Genomic DNA, 12544 nt, shown 5'->3' with positions numbered 1-12544 from the left:
CACTTACTATCCGGGACAGCCTCTGGGTTCCCGTGGAATCCTATTCTGGTAGTTTTCCTAGAATCCGTAAAAAATCCTGAAATCCTTGATGTGGAAGCGCCTTCTGGTAGTTCTCATCTACACTCTGGCGATGAAGGGGTTACAGTCTAGACCAGCTGAGCACTTGTGTCTCCTTCATCATTTCACAGGGAGCCCTGGCAGCGACAGCCTTTTTAACTGTCAGCCTCAGCTATGTTAGCCGGGGTCTCCTTAGCGTTATTCTCACTTGCCCGCCGGCACTCAAGGAGTTATTTGTCGCTCGCAGCTCCTCCTTCGCATACTCTGGTGGGAGGCGATCGTAGTAAGTGACAGATGCAGTCGGGCGCTGAAGGGGTTACTCCCTGCCCATCTCTCTCTCTCTCTCTCTCTCTCTCTCTCTCTCTCTCTCTCACTCACTCACTCACTTACTCATTCACTCCCAGCAATTGCCGACCGCCTTCTTCCAAGTGTCGCTTCCCGCTATGGACGCGCTCAAATCGGCCGGCAGAGCGATCATCAAGAGCCCGGGTGTGCCCCGGCACACGTGGAGCACCGCCAGGCACGAAAGTAAGTGTCCGCCTCCGGCATTTGCCGTGACTTTTTCCTCGTACGGAAGCGGAGAGCTGCTTATCCTGACAAAAGACAACTTGCCGGGTCCGGCGTGGAGGGAGACCCCCACACCTCCTCTATCTCGTGAGTCACGCGCGCCCAAATTCAAAAAAAAAAAAAAAAAAAGGTGACGAGATTGACAAAGATGTGGCGCGACTCACTCCCGGGTCACCGTCGCGCTGGGATGTCACTTGCTGGCTTCATTGTGTTCACTTTTTCTCCAAGCCCTTTCTCCCTGTGAGGCTGTTGGCAGCGTCGCGGTCCTAACGCCCGCTAAGTGCTTCGATTCTCCCAGCTCTTTACTTTATTGGAGAAAGTCTGTCGCGATCTTCATTTTTACTTGTGTTTCTGTTAGCTGGGACATCCTACGGGAAACTTTCACGTCGGTAACGATCATCGAGGGCTTGAACTTGGAGCGACGGTCATTTGTAGGTCTTGTCGTGTCGCCGTGTACGCGCCACTTGGTTTTAAATGGCTGGAGAGGCTCATGCGTGTGCATAGAAAACAGTCGGGATAATGTGAATGTTATCGGAATACCCGTGTTAGTTTGTTACATAGAGGCTATGCATCTGTGTGTGTGTTTTCAGTAGAAACACCTTAAAGTAGGTATGTGTAGTGAGTGAGGGAGTGTGTATGCTGCCAGTGTGGTGTACTGGTTAAGGCTTTGGACCTCCAATCTTGAGGCTGGGGGTTCAGATCCGGCCACCGTCACTGTGTAACCCTTAGGGAGTCACTTCACTCACCTGTGCTCCAGCTGGAGAAAGGAAAGAAATGTAATCGATTGTATCATATATGTTGCAAGTCGATTTGGATAAAGGCGTCCGACCAAATAAGTTAATGTATGCGGTGTACATATGTGTGTAGGGGAGGTGTTCTAGTAATCCTAATATTTATCAACGAGTCAGCCCAATTCTAGCTCATTTTAGTTTGTGCACCTCTTCATTAATGGTGATTTTCATATAGTTTTTATGAAATTATGTATAGGTAGTGTGGCATTGTGGTTGAGACTTTAGAATGCAAGCTCTGAGGTTGTGGGTTCAAATCCCGCCACTGACACTGTGTGACCCTGAGGAAGTCACCTGACCTGCCTGGGCTCCTATTGGAAAAAACAAAAGAGATATAAGCAATTGTATCATAAATGGTGTAAGTTGACTTGCATAAAGGTGTCAGCCAAATAAGTAAATATAAATGGGAAGTTGTAGGTTCAAATCGCGCTGCTTACATTTTGTGACCCTGAACAAGTCGCTTCACCTGCCTGGACTCCAATTGAAAACACAATCTCGAGGTCTTGAGGGTTAGGGTTTCCTCATACTGGTGAGGTCAGGATGTGCCAGATAAAAAAGAAAAACTGGTGTGATTTTAAAGCATTCAGAAGCAAGTCATATTAACGTTACAATTCTCAAATTCCTTACACAAAAAAGTATGCACACAAAAAATATACGCTATGCTCACACCCCACTGCCTGACTATGGGGGTCTTGCATGGAAGAAAAAAAAAAGCTAACTAAGCATCAGGCTGAAAAGAGAAAGAAAGAAATAAGAAATAAAGGAGAAAAAGAAATACATTCTGATGCTTCCATCAACAGCCAAAGCAGCACAATTGCAGGCAGTTCTCAATCCACGCTAAACACCCAGCAGCAGCTTTCATGCAGATGGATGGAGATTTGGGTGAAGCTTTATTAACTCTGAATGCTCCTCATGTATATAAAGTCTGACTATTTGTAATATAGTGTCTGTTCTATCTATCTATCTATCTATCTATCTATCTATCTATCTATCTATCTATCTATCTATCTATCTATCTATCTATCTATCTATCTATCTATCTATCTATCATATAGTGCCTTTCACATCTATCTATCTATCTATCTATCTATCTATCTATCTATCTATCTATCTATCTATCTATCTATCTATCTATGTATCTACAGTGCATCCAGAAAGTATTCCCAGCGCATCACTTTTTCCACATTTTTATATACAGTTTTATTCCAAAATGGATTAAATTCATTTTTTTCCTCAGAATTCTACACACTACACCCCATAATGACAACGTGAAGGAAGTTTACTTGAGGTTTTTGCAACTTTGTTAAAAATAAAAAAAAACTGTGTGTAGAATTCTGAGGAAAAAAAATTATTTAATCCATTTTGGAATAAGGCTGTAACATAACGAAATGTGGAAAAAGTGATGCGCTGTGAATACTTTCCAGATGCACTCTATCTATCTATCTATCTATCTATCTATCTATCTATCTATCTATCTATCTATCTATCTATCTATCTATCTATCTGTTTAAAGGCATTGTTCACCAATGTAGATTAGCAGGTTATGGATGCTTAAAGATGGTTTCCCAGGGCTAAACACTTGCCTTTAATAAGAGGTAAGTGATAGATTGACTATAGCTAATAAAATAAAAATACAACGACACAAAGAATAGTTTTAATTACGTGAAGAGGTATAAGAAAGCCAAGGGAAGACCAGAAGGAAAAGACAGATGGATATCACTAACACATATGCAAAAAAAAAAATTAAATTAACATTTGTATGGAGGAGGAAAAAGTAAAAATGGAAGCAGTTCCATTGGCATAATGTCAGTCTGTATTATGTACAGTGGATTCAGAAAGTATTCAGACCTCTTCACTCCCTTTACTCTGTGCAGGTGCTAACTCTCTGGTATTCCAACAGATGGCTCATCACAAACATTTGCATCACATACATTAATATTGTTTTTACAAATCACATACCAAATGGTATATAACAGAGTCATGTGCATTGCATTTGTCATTGCAAATAATGGCACATCACAAACATTTGTAGTAATGCATTCTATTACACTAATGGGCCATCTATTGGAATGGCAAATGCAATATATTTTACCAATACATATATTACAAAATGCGGTGGGCTGGCGCCCTGCCTGGGATTTGTTTCCTGCCTTGTGCCCTGTGTTGGCTGGGATTGGCTCCAGCAGACCCCTGTGACCCTGTAGTTAGGATATAACGGGTTTTATAATGGATGGATAGATGTATTACAAAATACATTACAACAGATGGCGCTCTGCAAACTTTAACTCGGAGGTCTGCATCCGCGTACTTGAGGCATTTTTACACTTCTAGTCCATTTGCTTTGTTCCAAACTACGTGACGTTTTATTCCTTTGTTTCAGCTTCCACTTAGTTCTTTTGCGTTTCACACTATAAACTTTCAAGCAAAATAAACATATCAGTAGACATCTTCTGGGCATGTTGCAAACTTTTTTTCATGATTGAGAAACATTTTTCTCCCAAGTAAAAAAAAAAAGTATCATGGTGGGCCTTTGGTCATTTGGGCGCCTTATATTGTATTATTATTAACTAGAAGGCTGCTTGAAAATGACGTGCTACAAAGTTTATGTGCTGAAGGACATGTTTCAGATAGCCGTGTGTGCAACTGAAGATGAGCTCTGTGAATGGCACATGCTAACGTGCTTCATGTTTATGACTGTAAACTTATTACGTAATCTTCATTTAAGTGATGTTCTAAATTTACTCTCTAGTAGCCACAACAATAACGTAACATCAGTTGAGGTTATCTCCAATTATTTGTCTACGGTCTTAACTCCTACACATATTTGGGATTAATGTTTAGTTTGGAATGCTCAATGTCGATGTTAGTGTGTGTGTGCATTGAGAGGACCCCATCACCTGCATACATTCATGGTGTAAGATCAGGATGTTTGATTGGTGGTCTCACAGGACACCGCTGTTCATTTCTTGTCACTTCTCTATGTGTTTTTAGCGACTCCATCACAAGTAAATTTACACCAGTCGTTTTTACATTCTCATAGGGACCGTATTGGAATCGTCCAAAGAACTGATGTCGAGATTTTGCTGAATCTCGAAGTTTTAGACCAGCTCTGAAATACCATGTTTGGAATTATGTCTGTCTGTGTGTGAGTGTGTGCGTGTGTGTGTAAACACGATAACTTGAGTATGTGTGTTTTGATTTGGGAAAATGGTTCAAAGGGGTTTTTAGAATAAGTGGGCAAAATCAGAGAGAAGAGGTCCGATACTTCAATAAAGTTTACTTATTCAATTATAACATATAAATACATATGAATGGGTTGATGGCTTGTCTGCTTATGATTCCAGGGATTAATAAAATAACAGTGGGAGGTCGAGCTTTTAGTTACAGGACCCCTAAATGGTGGACTGGCCTACCTGCTACTATAAGAGATGCCCCTTCGGTTTCAGCTTTTAAATCCCGGCTGAAGACTCACTACTTCAGTTTAGAATACCCTGACTAGAGCTGCTGATTAACTGTACAGACTGCATCCCTATTAGTCATTAGCATTAAAACATAAGTAACATGATAATTCTAATTTGTTGCTAACCCTCACCTATTCTGTTGCTCTTCTTGGTACTCAAATGCGGCACTTGGTGCCACCGCCCACCTGTCAAGTTGTTTTGCCTGCCTAAGGTAAAGTCATCTCTGATCGCAGGAATCATTGGGTAGAGGGGTCCTTTCATCGGATTGGCTGGCCCAATGCTGTTTCAGCTGTGGAATGGCCAATAGGGGGAGGCAGCTTGATAGCCGAGGTCTCCAGGTATCATCTACTGTTGAATTCTGCTCCGTACTTGCAAAATTTTTATTTTTATACCGTATTGAAGATTTGTTCTGTTCTGTATATTGTATTGTATTGACCCCCTTCTTTTTGACACCCACTGCATGTGAAAGTGTTTCTTTGATATTTAAACTTCAGGCTTCATACATTATATAGTTTATGCCTACATTTTGTCATTTACTACTAGAATATGAAAAACATTTCTGTTTTAAAAATGCGTTTACACAGATAACGATCTATTATTTCCACTTTAAAATTCCAGCACTTTACTCCCAGATAATCAATCAAGGCATGAGCTGGGAGAAGTTCGTGCACGTTCTAAGTTGGTGGGGGGATGAAATAGCCAGCTGCTTGCAGCATGTCTTTATCAGCACATTTAGATGACAAAAGACGCTGGTGGAGAGGTGCGAACGGATTTAAGAAGCGATTTAAGATGGGATGGATCTACAAGTTTTTTCGTAGGCTCTGGTAATTCTAGTGTTAAGTGTTCCATTCATTTTTTTGAGCAGTGTATATGAGTCTAATTACAAATAGAAGAGTTGGAGTTGGTGGTACCAGAAATTGAGGGGTTCGGAGTCAGTGGCACCTGAAATTGAGCAATCAGAGTCGGTGGTATTGGAAACTGAAGAGTCACAGTTGGAGTTGGCGGAAACAGAAATTAATAAAGTCGGGGTCAGTGGTACCAGAAATTGAGGGGTCAGAGTTAATGCCACCTGACATTGAAGAATCAGAGTTGATGGTGTCTGAAATTGAGGACTTAGAGTCAGAATCGGTGCTTCCAGAAATTGAGGAGGTAAAGTCTGAGTTCCTGGTACCAGAAATTGAGAAGTCGGAGTTAAAGTCGAAGGTTTTGTGTACCGACATCACAACCCTTCCCAAAGGTCCTTGTCTGCACCCCCTCTCTCCAGTCTCATGTACTGTAGCTTGTGACTCCTCCAGAAATCTCACAGGCCTCTTGGTGGCCTCCCTCAGTTTGTCTTCTTCCATTTTTCTGGGTGACCTCCTGTAGGCAGATATATAGCTCTGCCCTGCTTTTTCCATTTCATAGTCGTTGATTTAACTAATCGCATAGGGATATTCAGTCAATTCATCCCCTGACTTGTGCTTATCAGTTCCCTCTATGCTAAGTTGCCTGTTGTGTTTCTTTGTTCTTCATTGTGGAGGTTGGACCACCATACTGACTTCCCACAAGTTGGTCCTTCAGGTGTATTCAGAATTGAAACCCCCTAAGGGTGATCTCCATTGAAGTAAGTCTGTGACTTCTAAAAACCAATTGGCTTCACCAGTGATGACTGAGAGATGTCGTATCAAAGGAATTATTTTTGTCTATTATATTTGTAATTAGTTTAGAGAACTTCACAGAGATCTGTTTGCAGTTTAGCATTAAAAAGTCCTTTTATGTTGATCAGTATCAAAAAAAGCTAAATTCAGGCCATTGTGATTCCATGTTGTATTTCCAAGGTGTGAAGACCTTTCACAGACTATGTATGTTAGTGAACACTGTGACTGGCTGTCACCTTGCCACTAGGCTCCAGACCCCTGCACCCCTGATTTGGATATTGCTGGTTAGAGTTACATTATATGTGTACAGTGTCTTTTCATTCCCGTGTCAGTTTCCATTGACTGTTGTGGTGCTTCCACTTGGGGGATATCTGTTATTACAGGTGGACTAGTTCTCTGTTCCAGCCACCTAAACCCAAGTTTGGCAAAACTCACCATCTTCCCTGCATCCTTATTTTCTTTTTAAGCTGCTCAAGCCATCTGTTTTGTAGTTGAGCTGTGTGCTTCATTGTGATGAATAATTCAGCCTCTCAAGAGAAAATGTCTTGCCTTCTATTCTCTTTCAAGTTTCTCTCCTCTTTGCTTCTTCTTTTTCATGTTATCCTAGATAGGCAGGTAAATAATAATGGAAAGCTGCAAGGAATACTTCGATATGTGGGGGTGGACAGACCTCCTGCTTTCCTTGTTCTGACAATGAGAGCTCTGTTTCTTCACTGTGTGGCTCTTCCACCATAGATAAATTGGACCGCCAGCTGCTGTTAATGGCACTCAAAGCATGTGTAGAAATTACAGTAAAACCTTGAATACACTGGTCAACAAGCATTTTGCTACTGGGATTCTTTCACTTGTACTTTAACAAATTTCACTCGCTTACTCCAAATCTGAAAACCGTTTTTGTCCAGCACATCCTGTTTTATAGTTTTGATGTGCTTGACAACTAAGGTGACTGGACAGTAAAGGCGATGTGTTTCAGCATTTAAGAAATAAGTTTGGTCTCAAGAAAAGTGAAGCCAAAATTAAGGAAGGTGTTTTTGTTGGCCCTGAAATCCATGAACTGATGCTTAATGATGAGTTCAAAAGGAAACTAAAGCCAACTGAATCAACACCCTCATTCGTGAGGGTTGTCCAGAATTTTCTTGACAGTCACAGAGCAGAGAATTATTCTGAGCTCGTGGAGAACCTGCTGAAAGTATATTAGCTTACGGGGAGCCAGAATGTCACTGAAGATGTCATTTTTTACATTCTCATCTCGACTTTTTTTCCACCAAATCTGTGCAATGTCAACGATGAGCATGAGGAAAGATTTCATCAAGATACAAAGGTGGGAGAAAACTGATATCAGGGAAAATTTACTCTGAGCATGATGGGTGCCGACTGTTGGTTCATGCAAAGAGAGACGAATGTGCAGTACAAGTGCAAAAGCAAGTGCCACAGACAACTTTGAGCACACTGACCTCGCTTTTATATTGAGGTAAATTGACATAAACATTTTTTAAAGTGTCTCTGGTATCGTCGTTAGATTTGCTTCCAGAATAAACACATTCAAACAATTTTGGTGGGTCAGAGTTCAAACTCTAGATATCCATCCATCCATTATCCAACCCGCTATATCCTAACTACAGGGTCACAGGGGTCTGTTGGACCCAATCCCAGCCAACACAGGGCGCAAGGCAGGAAACAAACACCGGGCAGGGCGCCAGCCCACTGCAGGGCACACACACACACACACCCACACACCAAGCACACACTAGGGACAATTTAGAATCGCCAATGCACCTAACCTGCATGTCTTTTGACTGTGGGAGGAAAACATGCAAACTCCATGCAGGGAGGACCCGGGAAGGGAACCCAGGTCTCCTAACTGCGAGACAGCAGCGCTATTGCTGCGCCACCTTGCCGCCCCAACTCTAGATATTCTGGTAATATATTGATATTAAAAAGTGTGAAAATGGCAATGATGTGTATCTCAAAAATGTGATGTGCTAGCTTAATTCCGATTTCATATATGAAATCAGTGTAAAAAACTTAATAGAGAGCTGGTCGGAAGTTCCCAGTAGCAAATCTTTTTTGTAGACCAGTGTTATCTGTCACTCAATTAACCGTCAGTCTCTGTTAACCGCCTGGGAAAAAAAAAAAAAACTGTGCATGCCAGCACCTACCTATTAATGTACTACTACTGCCGTGCAGTGCGCTGCGAGCGGTACACATTGGAACAGCTCTCCCTTGTGCCAGCGTGTAGTGTCATGCAGCATTTTGTTACAACAGTGTCCATTATGTTCCTTCAGTTTTAATAGCGTTTCGTAGCTTTTCTCTTTTGTTGTAATTAATCTATGATATTTTGTTATGGCCGGTAAATGTATGTGTGTGGTGTTGGAATTGTCACAAAAAATCGAAATTATTAAACGTTTACGAAATGGTGAAAGTGCTTCAACTTTGCTTCGGTTTATGGAGAAGAAAGAACAACAGTGATAAGAACAACGATATAAGGCATGATGCTGACAAAATGGAAAAACGTGTTGAAAATGGAAACCACTGATGATAATGTATTATACTTTTCTTTTTAAATTCTTTTGTGTTTTGTTAATACTGTACAGTGCTTTTTAAAATTAAAGATCAGATTTCAAAAATATATTTCAAACAGACTGTATAAGAAAGAAACCCCTTCCTGACATCACTGGATAGAAAGAAGTTCAAAGTTTTGTCCTATGGTCCTTGAGGTCGCATGCACTCGACATGAGCACCATGTGTAGCGCGACAAACATCAAAACGGTAGACCAGTTCTTGCCATGCATGAGTCAACTGGTCCCTAGTTACTGAATTCACAGCTTCCTCAATTCGATGTCGCAAATCTTGAAGACTAGCGGGCATAGGTGGAACAAACACTCTTTCACTCTTTAAGGGCTGATGTTGACCTTTGTAGAAATTCTGGTGTAGATGATGGCAATTGGCTGTAAACTACGACAAAGCTCACCCTTATTTTTTAGTTTGACTCTCTTTGCTTGAAGGAAAGTTCCGTAGCTTTTTTGATTTGACCTTGATTCCCTGCGCATGCATGAGTAGTGAAGAGCAGGCAGCCTCTAAAAATGGCATCAACATCTGGCGAAACTAAAGCAAATGTGCAAAGCAAAATACTCCATGGACGTTTTACATATTATCGTTAAATTGGACTCTTGACATTTCAGACTCTGAGTTTGATGCAAGTGATCTGGAGGTGGATATCGAAAACAAAAGTGAGGTACCAGCATCAGCCTATTGGTCCCCAGCTGATTGTGGTGCTGAGCACATTCTTCTAAATAAATGCACTTACAGCAGCGTTTGCCTAGGTGGACCACCACTTACAATGACAAGAGGTACAAACCATATTGGGTCACACTGCAACTGCCACCATTGCATACCTGCTGTGCAAAGACAGAGAGGTAGCCGGCCCGCCGTGCATTTCTACTGGCCATCAAGCCACCCCAACACAGCCACTGCCACAAGAGATGCCGAACAGGCGCCAACATCAGCAGAGCGCGTAGCAAAAGACGTTTTATGTTGATTTATATGTGAAACCAGTGCATTGTGTGCTTTTCAGAAAACTGAATTTTTTAGAAACATTTCAGCCCTCAAAGAGTTAAGGTACCCCCGATTGGAGACCTGGGAGGCCATAGACGATGAAAAAGATCTCGTTGTCCACCTCTTCCAACCCATTGTCCTGGATTGGTGTTGTTCAGGTAATGCCGGACCTCCAAGTGGAAGTGAAATGGGGCACCATCTTGCATGAAAATGAAGTCATTCAAATCATCCTTGGAGTTGAAGAAACATCCAGTTTTGTAGCATGTCCAGGTATGAAAATCCAGTCACCCTTTGGTCCGCAAAAAAGAAAGGTCCATCAACTTGGGTTACAGAAATGGCACAAAACACATTTACCCTCGGGGATTTCTCTTGTGGGGTCGTCGCCATTTTACTATAAACGAGAAACAACACTTGGTGGCTCTTTCTCGTTTGGTCATTTTAAGTGGACTTTTAAACATTGAACTTTCCTCTATCCAATGGTGAGTGTGGATTGTGTTTCTGTCTTATACAATTTGTTTGAAATAAATTTTTGAAATCTGCTCCCTCATTTTAAAAATCCCGGTATATTGTGATGTACGAAGGATGGAATGAATGCTGTGTAAGTGGTGGGATTGGCTGAAGGGCCTCTGCTCTGTAAGGCGAGGACACGAATGATAGGAGAAGTTAGGAGAGAAAGGAAGGTACGGCAGATGGAAGTTTTGAGTAGGGAGTCAGGAGACAATAAGCAGGAGTGTTTGTCGTATAAAGAACGACAGAACGTGAGAGGCAGGAGATAAACTGATTGGCAGGGAAAGGGGTGTGCTCCGTAACCCAGATAACGGAGTATAAGACAGGGCGCCGTTTGTTACGGAACGAAAACTCCAGTAGCTCTAAGTTGTGTTTGATTATTATGCTGGTCGTTAAACTATTATATGAATTAATTAATTTTGTTAATGCTATATTATATTTTGTTAATATTGTTTTGTCTTGTAAATAAATATGAGTTTTGGATAAACTAATCTACTTGTGATAGACAGCCTGGACACAACCCAGACAGACACCGGCAAGTTCTTAAAACACACGCGTTCATTAAGACACGGTCATCCAACTCAATGCCCCCGCACACTTGCAGTGCTCCAGCACCAAACACCCTTTTTGTCAGTCCTTTCTGGGCCGCCTTTCCTCCTCACTCCCGAGCGTTGCCTTCTTACACCCGACTCCGGCTCCCCGATCGCAGGAAGCCGGTACCCTTTTTATCCCCACCCGGATGTGATCCAGTTGCCTCCGATGACCTTCCGGTGGCAGTTCCTGGTGTGGCAGAAGTGCTGCACAACCACCCAGAAGCAGTCCGGGTGACCCTGGAATTCCTCTTGCCAGCGCTTCCTGGTGAGGTGGAAGTGCTGGTTTCCAGGGTTCTAGGATTCTCCGGGCACCCCCTGGCGGTGACCACGGGCCTCAGTAGGGTTGAGATTCCAAGCTCGGTTCCTGTGGTCCCCGTACTCACAGGTGGCGCCAGTGAGTCCTCACAGGTGGCGCCGGTGAGTTCTCACAGGTGGCGCAACAGTAGTGCTGCTGATTTGCAAGTGGGAGATTGTGAGTTCGATTCCCAATTCCTCTATGTGTGGATAGTGCTTTGGGTACTGAGAAAAGTGCTATATAAATGTAATGAATTATTTATTATTATACTAACCAGGGCAGCTGCCCTCTCGTGATCCGGGGGGAGGTATAGCCCCTCTCATGGTCCTTCCAGGCGTCCTGGCTGGGTATGGCGCCCAGCCACGTGCCACAACTATCATTTTTAAAGTAGCTGTTCTGTTATCCGTCTTTCTCTCATCTGGCTCAGCCTCAGTCCCGACCCCTGACAGATAATCGACATTTTACTGTATTATGCTTGTCTGCCAGAGAGGTGTCGATGCTCACCCTGCTGTTAGTAGTTGCTTTATAGCCTGTTATTGTCCATGGACCTTTGGGCCCACCTCGTAATCCAGCTCTCCTTGATTCTGAACCGAGTTTTTCAAGAATTTATCAGACGCTGGCGACTTTACCCACTCCAGGCAGCATCGGCCGTATCTTACTTGAAAGCCAGGGAGGGTTGTTCGCTGACTTGTACAGTAGTGCCATTTTTGGAGTAATTACTTCATATTTGTGCTGATCTCTCATAGTGGAGATATAGTGGACTGGGACTGCCTGTCAAAGTCTCTTACTCTGAATGGCTTTTTGTCAGAAATAAACGCCTCCAGCAAAAACAACAGCTGTGCTTCACTGATTTTATCCGATCATGAGAAGCTGGAGATGGAACAAATAGGAGCCTCTGACCTCGGAGTACAGTCGCATTTTCATTTCGTCTGATGAAGAATTCATCCCGGTAGTTCATGCTGTAAAAAAAGGAAGGTGGCAGAGCAGAAGTCCTGAAATGGTCTGAACATTTTATTGAATAACCCTACTTAAGATCAGATACCGTAACTTTCATCTGATCTCTTTTCATTAACTTTTACTCTGC

General features: G+C 42.5%; 1 protein-coding gene across 3 annotated transcripts in view; it reads left to right on the top strand.

The window, feature by feature from the left end:
* Positions 1 to 413: 413 nt before the first annotated feature.
* si:dkey-71h2.2 (low density lipoprotein receptor adapter protein 1) overlaps positions 414 to 12544 on the top strand; it is a 191705-nt gene continuing 179574 nt past the window's right edge. For 2 of the 3 annotated variants that reach the window (XM_039749477.1, XM_039749475.1), the window contains exon 1: positions 414 to 585. In XM_039749477.1, the coding sequence (XP_039605411.1) occupies positions 501 to 585 (85 nt within the window). In that variant the 5' untranslated portion in view covers positions 414 to 500. The remainder of the gene's footprint in view (positions 586 to 12544) is intronic. The other variant, XM_039749474.1, reaches the window with a different exon arrangement.

Source organism: Polypterus senegalus, chromosome 3 (assembly GCF_016835505.1).
Source record: "Polypterus senegalus isolate Bchr_013 chromosome 3, ASM1683550v1, whole genome shotgun sequence".
Taxonomy (NCBI): domain Eukaryota; kingdom Metazoa; phylum Chordata; class Cladistia; order Polypteriformes; family Polypteridae; genus Polypterus; species Polypterus senegalus.
Note: the sequence above shows the minus strand (reverse complement) of the source record. Positions and strands in the feature narration are given on the sequence as shown.